Source organism: Osmia lignaria, chromosome 15 (genome assembly GCF_051020975.1).
Source record: "Osmia lignaria lignaria isolate PbOS001 chromosome 15, iyOsmLign1, whole genome shotgun sequence".
Taxonomy (NCBI): Eukaryota; Metazoa; Arthropoda; class Insecta; order Hymenoptera; family Megachilidae; genus Osmia; species Osmia lignaria.
Genome location: NC_135046.1, coordinates 6,534,088 through 6,548,145, shown reverse-complemented (window position 1 = coordinate 6,548,145; position 14,058 = coordinate 6,534,088). Strand labels below are relative to the sequence as shown.

General features: G+C 42.9%; 2 protein-coding genes across 3 annotated transcripts in view; one reads left to right on the top strand and one right to left on the bottom strand.

Moving 5' to 3' along the window:
• Positions 1 to 14,058, bottom strand: part of Tdrd3 (Tudor domain containing 3) — a 35,231-nt gene that overhangs the window by 17,406 nt on the left and 3,767 nt on the right. The gene's annotated exons all lie outside the window — the stretch shown is intronic.
• Positions 1,865 to 14,058, top strand: part of LOC117600397 (uncharacterized) — a 30,103-nt gene continuing 17,909 nt past the window's right edge. The window contains exon 1 of the mRNA XM_034315797.2: positions 1,865 to 2,178. Within this exon, the coding sequence (XP_034171688.2) occupies positions 2,141 to 2,178 (38 nt within the window). The 5' untranslated portion in view covers positions 1,865 to 2,140. The remainder of the gene's footprint in view (positions 2,179 to 14,058) is intronic.

Genomic DNA, 14,058 nt, shown 5'->3' with positions numbered 1-14,058 from the left:
CTTAGCCTTCGAGAGGAGGGAAGAAAGAAAAATAGAATACGAGGGGGAATTAAATAGAAAAGCAAGTAATAACGAAAAGTTCTCAAAGACTGGTTCCGAGTGGATTCCTGACCTCTCTCCGCTTCCACTTCTTTGCTACGTGAAATGAAAAGGATGCCATAATCGAGGGCGAATCGCATGATGAACGAAACCTGAACGCGTATACATCGGCTATGTGATTATAAACGAAGAGACTACGCTAGCATTGAAAAAGCAAGCTTATATATATTTTAATTTCGTCGAGATACCCTGGTAGCCGGAGTGAAAAGAATCAGCGAAAGCAGAGATCCTCTGCAAACGCGAAATTTTCAGAATGGATTGTCCGAGGATACTGAAGTCTGCTAGGATAATGAAGAAAAAAAAAAGTATAACTATAGGATAGAAAGAAGACTGGTGCATTAAGAAGCTGCATTTAAACTTGCAGTTTCTTCGTTTTGAGAGATGCATTGCTTCCCGACGCATGAAATATAAGGGTACACTTTAAGAGTTTGAATTTGCAATTATGTTTGTTGTTTAAAACAAAAGCGTTTAATTAAATATCCAAAGGATTTATGTGCTACACCGTCGGTAGATTGTAATAAATGAATTGCAACAATATTACAGAAAGAAATTCCTTTCTCATTAAGAATCACGACGTTGGATCGAGTCCCGGGTAATTCATCTTGAATATATACATATCGGATATAGATCTAGATAATTGCAACCTTGAGAGATCGATTTACCGATCCCTCGACTGTGTGCGAGTACTTCGTAGTATCGCTTCTGCCAGGTTACTATACAGGTGAAATGGCAAAGGAAAAAGGCGGATCGTTTTATAACCGATTACGCGATTGACGGCAGATACGCCGAGAGGGAAATATATTCGCGTGGTTTCGCTATCCCGATGCTGTAATCGCGACTGCCACCTACAAGAACGTTATTAAAGTTCAGCACACGTGCTTTGCATTCGAAAAAGGGAACAGAAGAAGAAATCGTTTTCCACGATCAAACGGACTACCTTTGTACCTTCTCGATCGACCTGAAATTCTATTGAAATTTTATACAAAGTGTTGAAAGAAAAATAATTGAAAACTCGCAACTTGGCCCTCCCGAGTAGACACACCCTTTTGAAACAACTCTAAAATAGTCAGATCCGGTGGGAAATTAGCCCTACTGCGGAGTACATGATCGAGCAAAGCTGAATTACTGATGTGCGGCCCGACTGACGTGTCGGGTTCCCGACTATTCGGGTCGGTTCGGAAAACATCGGATGGACTCGCGTGCAGTCGGGTAGCCCGACTGTTTCGGGTCAGATCGGATGAAGTCGGGCAGAATCGAACGAGCTTCCGCGGGAATTCTTATGTACTTATTAATACTTGCAATAAGCATCTGCAAAATCTGTTTTATGTGGAATTTTGGAATAAGATAATTTTTATGTGGAAAAATAATACTTGTAACGAATTTATTTGAAATAAATTTCATTCATTATTCCTTATTGCAAGCATTAACAGGTATATGAGAGTTGGGTCGCGGACCGCGACCCGCGGGAGCTCGTCCGATTCTGCCCGACTTTATCCGACCTGACCCGAAATAGTCGGGCTCTACTCGATTGCACGCATGTATCGGACACCCGCCTATCGGGTACCCGCACATCCCTGATGTGAATGGAACCTTAGGTTCGGTACCAGCACCTGGTTGTGAACGCGCCAACCAGAGCCGGGCAGACGGTTTGTTCTGTCAATCCCCACCAACGTCGGAGCTACCGGGCTCCTCTACTGCACCACCACTGCCACCACCACCACCACCACCGGCATCGTCGGCCACTACCATGGAAACCGACGAATGCGCATTCTGACTTCAGTTCAACCGACGGTTTCAACCTGCCAAGTCGCGTAGCTGTTGGCACACGATTGTTGCCATCCGATTCCGCGGATATTCCCCCGGGATACGGGGTTCGCGAGTACATCTACCTGGTTCTTGTAGCAAAAGGAACGCGATAATCGTTGACGGTCGGAACACCGTTAAAGGAAATAAACTGCGAACCGGGTGACACGGCGGGAAAACGGGCGAGTGTTAAAAAGCCGTGTTACCGTAGGAGGGCTGCGATTTATGGAACCACCCCATGGATAGTAACATGTCGACGGCCGCCTTCATACACCGGTATGGGAAACTTTAAGATCGATAACTCGAGTCCCCTGCGATGGCTTCGCCTCTCGGCCCGGTTCGCTTTTGTCTCACGCTCCTGGCTCGTCCCGAAAAAAAATTGTCGAAATTGCCAGCCTCGGCTTCGATCGATCGGTTTGTTGCTATGCACACCTCGGCTTCCCGACCAAAAAGGTTCGGCAAAGTGTCCTCGAAGAATGGCGAAGTCGTCGCAGTTATTCGACCGGTATCCCGTGCCCGATAGATCGGCTCCGCTTAGATTATACGTACTCCGTTTTTCCTCATAGAAACGCGCCCACTTTCTACGCGACGCGAATCGATTTCACGCATAGCAAAAATTATTTTCGATATTCTGCACGGTGAACGTGCTCTACGTTGCGCAAAACTTAACTGGTCAAATCGAGAGTGTACGCCAGGTGAAAAAAAAAAAAAAAGGTGGTGGTATATTTTCATGGTGCGGCTGCTGTTTGCACATTAGGGCGTTGTACCCGCCACTCCGACGTAATCGAATCTTTCAATTTCCGAACGATGAGAAAATTGCCGGTCTGTTTCGCGTACGTGATCGATAAGCTGCTACGTTGCAAATTGTTCCGCGAATAGGTGTACCTGTTTACGAAATCGCTCCTAACAATAATGGAAACAATTGTTTTTCTTTTTAACACAATTCTATACTCGCCTTTTGTTCGAAATGCGAATTATTTAAAAAATTAGAATAATTTTGTTGGAACGGCTATTCGACACCGTTCGAGGAGGCAGATATTTCAAAAGGTTCCTTTGAAGGAGAACGCGTGCCATTAATTCCGAGACTCTTTCTAGACGGCATTCTATTAACCTGTATTTTCATCAGCGCGTCACCTGTTCACTTCCAAGCAGAACGACACGATGTCGAATCGGACCAGCCCGCTTTCCTTGAACCTGCGGATACCGCAGCCATTGACCGCGGCTTATTCCTACGCTCCGTAACGAAAGGACCTAAGTGCGGTCATTCTCTATTCCTCCTCTCTCTCTCGCGCGCGCACACCGCACACGCACCCTCTCTCCCTCCCACGCACGTCTTTTATCTCTCTCCCTCACGCAGTCTCGTCCTGCCTATCTTCACCGTTGGTGTCCCTAGCTCATTTGAATATCAGACTGACGCACTCGATTTATCGAAGGCCGCGAAAAGTGATTACGAATAATGCCGGCGGGACGTGTTTCACTCTTATCGGAAACATATTTTGCGGGAAGCTAAACAATCTGTTCCTTGATTTAGAAATTTATAGTATCGATAGGGAATCTTATTTTCTATTTAATCTTTTTTAATTGCTCTGAGGAAACAATTACTCGGCCCGTCTAGTATATTATCTTTGCTTTAAAAATAAAATCCGTAAGCCCCACGGCGATGAACATACGAACTCTCGACAAAGAAAAGCCTATGAGAAGAACCAAGCAAGGTGGAACACGCCCTCTAAGCAGCATCACCAATCGCGAAAGTACAAGTTTCATCAAATATTTTAAGGGTTTATAAAATAAATGCGATAAACAGTCGGAATAAAGGAGGCGTAATGCAGGTACCAGGTGGAATATTTTATCGATAGAACGCGTGTTTCTTGGTTCCGGTCGATAAGCAGCTTAGTCATTCCGCATTAATTTCTGTCGCGTTACCCTCGGTATCTTTGACCCCTCTACGCCTAGCAAGTAGTGCATCCCCGCGCAGGAAACGTCTCTTGCTCCCTTGCGAAGGAGAAACTTGAATTCGGATTCGATACATCTCTCAGGATTTGTAACGAAAAAATTCGTTACAGATTCGAGCGGATGGCAAAGATTACGGTCGTAATTCCTGATACAGGATCGATAGTATTTCCAAGCTTGAAACACACCTGTGGATTTGTTGTTTCGCGTCTTCTTCTCCGCCGTGCGCACGATACGGCATAGGATATACGGCTTTAGGCGTGATCCAGCTTTACGATAGCAATGGTGTTTCAGCAGAAAAAGTAGATGCGCGATATGAGTGGTGCGAGGTGTCCATAGAAAACGGGATTACGAGGAATTTATCGACTTTCGTTTCACCGGTATCCGCCTTAGCGATCGTGTGTCGCCTCGAATTCCGTGGACGTCGACAGCTACCGCGAACATGCCGTTTCGTATGTGACTTATGTACAAGAGAAAAACGTACGATTCTATGGCAGTCATCCTAAGGAACAGTTACTTTTCCGATGACAATAGAGAGTTCAACACGGGCTTTACGGGCGTGCTACGTTCTCTGCCGACCGCGGCCTACATCCGAGATCCCAGCTAATGAATCATACATGAGCACCATATTCGAGAGACTGAACACGGAGCAACGAACGCCAAGACAAACCCCCTTTGAACGTTACTTCCTGCGATCGCAAGGACGTTAGGAAAACTAGCCGACCAGTCGAACGCATTCCGACGATGCATCCCAATTACTGTTATCAATCGCTACTCGAACACCTGTTAGAACGAACAGATCCTATAGAAATAAAATAGAAGAAAATTTAACCTCTCTACTTGCTAGATTACACGACCAGTATCAATAGGTATATACTTAGAAAATAAAAATAATATGAAATACAAGGTTGAATTAAAATTAAAGCTCTCTCTTCAAGGGTTAATCCTTGAGATTAGCATCTTGAATCAGCACAATAGCAATTTATGGTTTTTCTGCCAGCCCTACTACTACGTGGTGTGTCGCCTAATTGCGCCAGTGGGGAATCGTTTTGAAAATTTTTCCACTCCTTATTTTCGTTCTTAATTTAATATTTCGTTAACCTTACTCCGGTAATACCAATTATTATCTTTATTTTTTTAGCTGGTAAGTGGGCCACGAGCTCACAGAAACAGCTGCAGGGAGGGAACTGGCGGGAACGACGTTGATCTCCCATCCCTAACTTATCGCAAAAAAAAATAATTTACCATCTGTTTCTTTTGCTGACTATCTTAAAAATAATATAATTTTCAGTCTTTCAAATTAATAAGTTGAAAATTAAGCCTCTAATGTCGCGTATTCAACAGCGAAACGTAGAAACTACTAAAGTTGAACGTTCGAGATGCATTCAGAGAATAGAACATTGTCTAACTAGAGCAAGTAAGGAAAAAAAAAGGGGGAACGAGAATAACACAGTAACTGGTCGTCCTCTCTACTTTTCCAAGATAAGCGTGACACTTGGCGAAGCTGGCGAAAGAATAAGGCCATAGTGGCGGTCGTATTAGGGCAGCGCGCGTTGTTACAAGTGCATTCACACGCGGCCATGCAACTGCACCGTTGCGTTGCGCACCACGATGCGCTCGATAGGCGGTGCGTACCGGTACGATGCGTCGAAGCTCGTTGTTGCGAGCCGCGTTACGTTTACCTTGTATCCGTGACGAGGAGCCAGGAACGCGGAGTCCGGTAACGGAGAGCCGCAAAGTGAAACTCGTCGAAGGTTTCCTATAGGGTTACACGGCCATCCACGAGAGAATGTCTGCCCTGTCTGCCCCCTTTATGCCGTACCGAAACGAGTTTTACTCGTTGCACGATATCGGTTACCGGCAAGTCGAGCATTTGTTACTTACATGGGACCCGGAAGATCGATCGATCGGAAGTGGCCCACGAACTTGAACCGTGTCACCTCGCGTTTCTTTTACCGTTTGAAATTTCGACCTTTTGGAGTTTTTCATTTTTCTAATTTCGAAATTATTTACTTTATGGTGCAATTCTTTGATTCTTTCTACAACTGCTAATTTCGCTTCGAATTATTAATTTTTAAAAAGTGAAGTTACAGCATCTCCATTGCTTTTATACGAGAAGAGGTATTTTTAAAAATTAAAATATATATTAGTTTGCGTTCGTCTTATTTCCACGCAACGTTTTATGAATGATCCGTACGGTATATATGAATGAGAGAAGCTATACTCGTAGAGCAAGCCTTTTTCAATAACGTTGTTTATCCGGGGAGAAAGAGATCGCATAGCAGTTACTTGGTTTTGCGTCGTATCGAATCGAAACTCGTTTTACTAGTCGGTCGTTATGGAATACCGGTGAATCGAGCCGTTCGCTACTTACGTGGAACCCGGAAGATCGATTCGACGGAAGTGGTGCATGTAACATCGATCCTGATTCTCATAAACAGGCGACAGTAATTAATTACGTAGTTCGTTGCTTTGAAGTTTATATCGTTTTTAGAATCACCGTGTTTCAGGTTTCAACCCGATTGATCTTAATTCGCGAACGAGATTCGAGGTGATTAAATCAATCAACCGATTGTTGGGTCAACCTCCCTCAAAATAAACCATTTATTCGTTTAAGCAAATTTATGTTAACCTTTTAGCTGGCACTGTGGGATATCAGACGACCCCAGCTAATTCAGCTTCAATTTAAGCCACTTTTTGCTAAAATTCGTCCCTTCAACCCTCCAAATAAATACTTTTTTTGAAACTACGATTTTTGTAAAATCGAAATCTAGCGCAAAAACACCCGGAAGATTTATATTATTATAAAAATATCTTTGAAAGAAAATTCATTTTATGATTCTGGGATAATATATACGGAACTGTATCCTGTTTAAAATACCGAGTGTCCGTGAAATAGAAGCAATTTCTCTTATAAACTACCGCTGAAAGTTTGCTGCCGAATAGGAGCAGCGGGTATCTGTGCACACGAGTGCAGTTCAACGGACAATGTAGAGTGAGGCTCGTTTTACTCCGAGAAACGATATTGGTTACGAGCATTTGCCGTAGGAACCCGGAAGATCGATGGAGAGGAAGTGATTCTCTCGCATAAAGCCCACTTGCCCCCCTTTTTTTTTCATAAGCGTTTTTACTGCCACTTCAAGCTCCTCGGGCTACCCGGGTTCTATGGAGAGAAGTCTCGCGCTGCTCGTTTTCGAGGAATTGATTAATCGCAAGCGTTTCAGCCTTTCGTTCCTTTCTAAAACGACGGTAGAGACCGAGCTAGTCTTCTTGTTACACTGACGACACCGTTAAGAAACTCCTCGATCATACGCTAAATAATTGACATCGAAGCGAACTGGTAACTAGGAATCGATAAAATTTCATGACTGCCAAGAGAAAATTATCCAACTTGCAAACAAGCTAAAGTGAACTAGAGCGAGATTCGTTCTGGAGCCAACCCTTTTTCAGCCATTTCCGGTCAGACCGGAAGTGGCAAAAAAAAAAAAAAAATAATAGGTACTTGGCTCTTGTTTATCGTCGCATTAGCGTTTATTAATAACCCATGTAAATTCTAAATTAATCTATTTCTAAAACAGCACTCGGTACCTTTTTTTATTTTAAAATTTTTCTCACTCGTATAATTTCTATCTTCTATTATGGAACTCGAGATTTTCTATTGATTTAAGTCGATCTTCGATGCAATTATTCGCTGGATCATCCGTTTATCCTAACGAATCAGGTATTTTCATCGCATCGATTCGCGCGATATCCGAAAGGCACGGTGCTAAGCGCTCAACGACACGGATTAACATTCATCGATTCAAGTACTCGGATATTTCGAGGCGTACGACGACAAAGGGAGGAGTACTGGATTATGCACCGAGTACGATGATTACGTCGGTGCCGTGTATACGATACACGGCAATAACAGTGCATTAACCATAGCGTCATGCATTGGAGGAGACGATAATGAGAGAGGCGAATACAGGAGGGAGGCGAAGCTTCCTTACCGGGACCAATGCCACGAACTTTTTGCCTCTGATGAGAATCGACTGAAAACTCGACTGTTTCTCGGCTTCTTTTTATCCGGGGAAGTTCTTTCGCCGTTCGGTCGGTGAAAACGTATCGTGATCGCGTTCCTTTTAACGGAATACCACCCGGGGTAAATTCAGGCCGGAGAAAAGAATAAAAAACGATTGCTTTATTTTTCCATCCTTCGATATTAGTATCTCAGAAATTTTAAACGTTTCGAATGGATTTCCATACGGATGAAAACGAATGGATTTAACAGGTCGGATAAACAATCGGCAATGGATCGCGGTTTACTACGTGAGAAAATTTCTCGGCCGACGAAAATGGCGAGGTTTGCAATTGCGCGGAGCAAGGAGAACACGCTCGGTAGATTAGCGCGATGCAATTTAATGCAATAACAACGTCTCGCGGTCGGCCTCGGGTGCGCGGGTATCGGTGGCACTAAACAAACGAACGGAGGTTCGTTGACAGTTTGTAAGTCATTATTAAAGCCGCGTATAATTATAGAGGATCGCGATGCAAGCTTCCCGAACCGGCTTGGGAAAAGAAGTCACTATACCAAGGGAAGGTATTTAAATTGGCTTAGTATAAAGATACACGTGATCGTCCTTTAAGAACTCGCCGCGCGATTATCTTGACCGTTCTTGATGCGCGAGCAGCGGGTATCGGTATGCGCGTACCGAGACATCGCGTTATTCGATCGAACATTCCCGCCGAACACATTCGGAACTGAATGCCGAGGATCGTTCTATCCAGATACGGGCAGAATCTTTCTCTAGAGGATCAGGTGACGAGCAGGTTCATTTATCATATCGGTATCCAGATAGCGAGCAATTATGCAAAGAGGAAGGTTCAATGCAAGGCGGTCTAGACACCGTTTGAGTCACAAAACTCTTTTAATGACCTAAAAATACTTGGATTCTGCGGGTGTATTTTCTCGATTTTTACTCTACTTTGAACACTCATATTATTAGACCTAAACACAATTGGACCTTCCTCTTTCGAATGACCCAGCCCCGGTTCTTTTCATATAAGGATGAAAAGTGTATTTCCGTAAACCGCTTTTTAGACCCATTTTTGCCGGTAATGTCATCTCGCTGCATTACCCCTTTAAGTAGCACGCGGATACCTGTACTGGCACCGACTCTCGTTTTTGCCGGATGGACGACAATAATGATTCGCGTGTACTTCATGCGATGCTCTTTCGAAAGAAGCAACGAAAGTTCCAGTGAAAGTTACGGTTTACTATCGCAAATTACAAAGAGCAGCCGCAATTTCACTTTTATTTACACTGGTCAAATGACCGCAAGTGGAATAGCGGAAAAACGGAGGTGAATTTTTATAAGTGAGCAGAGATGTAGAAGTGAAGGTACGAATATGAGGTTGATTGTATATCGTACTATAAGTACTGAAACGAGTAAAATACTCTTCTATAACGACCATCCCTGATAGGTGTTATTGTTTTGTTTAAGTTTATAAATAGTAAAACGCAATTTTATAACTTTATTACGTTTAAAACATGTCTTTCGTAGATTCAAATAAGTTATGTATGTACATGCTAAAATTTTCATCGAGATCGATCAACGCATTTAAAAGTTATAAATAATTAAAATTTCCAAAAATCGCGACTTTTCATCTAACAATAAGAACGTGACTAGTTATGTTCTTAGATGAAAAGTCGCGATTTTCAGAAATTTTAATTACTTGTAACTTCTAAGAGCATTAACTAATCTCGATGAAATTTTCACTATTTTCACATTTCTCCTGTTTATGACTCTGTACATCTAAAAATAAAATGGATATCCCATATTCGTATCATCTCTTCTATTTTACGTTACACGAATCCGTAAGTCGGATTACGGGAACTGTCGATTTCTATTCAAGATGGATTCGCAGGATTTCAGTATTTCGTGCAGATTCCAGCGAACGGGTTTATCCGGGCTTATCGTAAGTAAATAGCGTTCCAAGGTCGACTTTCACGTTCATAACTACTTTCTATCGGATTTTTATATCGTTTTATTTCTCGAATTGCAATTATTTCTTCTTTCTACTCGCGGCACCGAGGAACAGCTTGTGCTCAATTCTCACAGCAGGACGCCAAAGGTAGCACAATTCTGGGATTCTCGTTACGAATCCTCTGCACCACGCTTTTCTACCTCGAAATTTTTCCGGCAATCGTGTCGTGGCTTGTGCAACGGTCCATTGTCTCGGTTTCTTTTAATGACAACGCGAGCGAGACATGGCTGGGCGTACTGTGACGAGCCTTGGACAGGATTAATCGCGACATGCTCATCCGCGAAACGATCCACGTATAGTCTAGTTCACGTGCTGTCCTCTGAATCACGCAATCGAAATTCTTCCCAATATCAAGAATTCCGAGAGCGAGTTTCAAGGCTTCCATCGAGGTCAATCACCCCATTTGTTTACAATTACCTACTCAAGGCTGAACTACTTACTTGAGAACACACTGGTGGCACGAGAAAAACCGGGCACAGTTTTTAACCTACTATACGTTCGAATGGTTTCTTGGCGCGCAAAGATCAAATGAAAGGTGAAAAATCTTACTTGGAAAACATCTAATAAAGAATTCATAAATTTGAATTCATAGCCGGTAGAACGTCGGTGCAATTTGTAGTCGTAAGTGAAACGCTTAGACGATAGTTGGACCATTAAAGCAAACGATAAATATTGCGAATAATTCTGAGGTTGCAAAATAAGTACTTAGAACGTGCAACGTAACATTGGTGCGCGTGAAAACTTTGTTTGTGACTTTCCCATGACAACGCGTACTCTTTTCGTATAAGAACACCTTCTTTAATTACAAATATTTGAATATTTCTGAACTCACCCTTTCGATGATACCTTCACGCCAATTCGACGATTGGTGTCGGTGATGTTGCTACACCTAACCTCGCCGCGAAGTCCTATCTCCTTACCGGTGAATGTTTCGTACCGGTTCAGACTCTTCTTGTTTGAATTGCATCCTCTTTATACCTTGCATTCCGATAAACAACGCAATTTGTTTCCTTCGTATCGACAACGCGGTCTCGAACGTACATAACCTGTACCGATCGATCGAAACGGAACCCCACGTAACACGATCGAAGAAACGCGTGTGCAAAGAAATTCCAAAGATCACGTCGTCCTTGTACGCGTTTCAATGTCAATTGGGACGTGGAAACTCGAGACACGTTCATGATCGTTATCGTTTCATTACCACATTCGCGAACCTCGACACGTAACTGAATATTGAGCAATTGTTTCGCGAACGACAAATTAATCGCGACGCGGGTAACTGACAACTGCTAAATGATGCACTGCGCATGCACGGTGGACAGTTGAAATTTTAAATTGACGCGTATGTTGTACCTGTTTCGTATAAGTTTTAATTAAACCCAGGAAACAGAGATGCAATTTATGCGGTAGGAAATGTTTAATAAAAGAGCATATGTTATTGTTTCGTGGACGATAAATTAAATAGGCGACGGTCAAGCGATAACTACCGAATGTTGTACTGCGCATGCGCGGTTTACTGCGCACGCGTGATTTACTGCGCACGCGCAGCAATCATTTGAAGATTTGAATTTAAAACATGTCGCACTTGAATTATATTTGCAATAAGATGCAATTATAAATGTTCGATAAAGAGAAAAACTATATCCTTCGTGACTAGGTTTCATGCGTCTCAGTAACAGGTGTTAAATAACGCGCAAAACAGTGGAAATGCCACAGCACAGCGATCGGCTGTGTTCGGTATTCGGAAACTCAGGTGCGTGAGAAACTTTGCGCTACCTTCGCGAGCAAACCAAGAGAATATCAGCGAGGGATATGACTAGATGAAAGAAGAAGAAGGTTGCATAATTAGGGATTGCGATGCCGGTTACGTCGCGGCTAACCTCTCGTGGAAGTGAAGCAAATACGCGGCGCCCCTCCTTTTCTATCGTCCTTTCTATACGCGTCTTTTTTCCCTCGCTTGTATCAGCGATTCCCAAGCGAATGCCAAAGTATTTTTTCATTTCACTTCTTCCCTTCGACCAAATCACGAAACCCGTCATACTCTTTTACAATAAAGTTGCTAATACATTTATCTCTTCTTTTCCGATATCGAAGCTTAGAGAACCTGTCGATGACCTAGATTCTAGATATACATATAGCTGCGCGTGGTAGAGCAATCATCGAGTAATTGAATTCAACATTCTCATCGCTCATAACATATTGAGATGGAAAATTCGACTGGTACTTTTGTTTTTCTTTCTCCTGAATCTCTTATCGTATCATCGACAAAGAATCTGAACAATCAACGAATATAAACGAGACTGGATAAATGTATGCGAATGCACGTACGGATACACAACATGTATTCGATGGATATTTATCCGCAGGTTGAAGCAACGCGAGTGCGAGCACTTGTGTCATGGGAAAGGTCATTTAAAAATGTTAGCTAGCTAGGTACCTAGGCACAAGGCAACATTAGCCGGTTAGAATTTAGTCGTTAGCTTGTACGGATGAGGTAAGTTGTCAGTTGTTTCATCAGCAGGCTAATCTCGCGATGATAACACTCGATACGCGTCACTTTCACGTTACCTCATCGAGGATGAGTTAAATCGCTCCAAATAGAAAGCCGCCTTCCTACACTCCCATGATCTTTTTGTTTTCGACGGGGTTCGAGAAAAAACGCGAGCGATATTACCGCGGCCTATTGAAGACCTTTGATAATTAAGGGAACGGAAAAGGAGGTCGACAGTCGCACGGTTCGCTAAATTTACTGAAGTAGATTGCTGCTGTTTTTCGTAGCAGATCAACAAAGGTCGGCTCACACCTTTTCCTTCCATGCCTCCGCTGTTTATGATCCATCAGTGTAAACGCTCGTGTTCTCCTTTACACGCGAATGTCTGCGTGTAGTAGCGATCTTTACGTGTCAATGACGTCGTGCATTACCATTGAAAGCATACCCTATCGCGATACGTTTCACAGTGTGTACCTGTTTTGATCTAGGGGACGAGGCAACAGTAGTTTCGAACAGCGTTTAATCGGACGAGTAGCTCGCCTTGGGTGTAATGAATTTCGAAGGAACAGCGAGTTATGTCACGAAACGAGCTCGATGATCTTGAGAACGGGCTGAACCGCTGTTGAATCAAATTCTTACGATTGCATATTATAATAGGCATCGTTGCGCTTCAGGCATTACCTTACGTAACTTCTTCAGGTAGAGTAAGCGCATATCGACCCAACAAGGGTTACGTGTACACATTCTAGCCCGAAGAGGTTGGATTAACGAATTGACGCCTGGAACTTTCCTTTCCTTATAAGACACAGCTCCTTTCCTTATAGCTAGCCGGGCTTAAATTAAGATCCCTATGCCATTAGACGTAAATGGAGACTCTAGTTCCCGTTGATTTTATAACATTACCAGGGATCACTTCCAGCGGGTTATTTAATCCCCTTGGTAAATATTTTCTACTCCGTAATCATGCTGTGTTGCTTTAATAAAGTGTGAATAATGATCGAAAGTATCTCCTTCCTGTGTTCACTTTAATATCATTGCAACGATGCATGTTTCTTCTTACGCAGATCAAAGGCGCGATATTAAAAATTCGACTTCATATTTCATTCTAGCATGAGACCGTTAAAAATTATACCGCATCATGACACAGATTCTATACGTAACTGTAGTTCCGTACAATTAATTTTCACCGGCCACATGAAATGCATCGTGCGTATCGAAGCAGCGCCTGTTAATATGAAATAAAGGAATCTCGAATAATAACGATTATCCTGAATCGTCTCTCTTTGCTCGTTAAAACCGGACAAAAACTCTGTTGTGTCCAACTTTCACCGGAGGGGGGAATGGAAAAACTTTTAGTAAAACTGCTGATAGGAACAATTCTTCGATAGCTAAACGAGGGAGAGCACGATAGAAAGCGTTACGACGGAATTTATTTGCGGTTTTGTGGAAAACTTTGCAACCAAAACGAGTTAAAATAGACCGATCGATCGGTGAAATTGTACAGATGTATCTCCATGGATTCAATGATATTTGTTAAAAAAAAAAAGGTGCAGTTCGATCGTTTTCTATCTCGTAATTTGCCACTGTACTACGAGGCTTTCAATGCTCTACGATTTAGAAAGCGTCGCGGTTGCAAGCAAAACCATCGCAATTAGCGCGACCGCGTCAGGTATCTCGATAACATG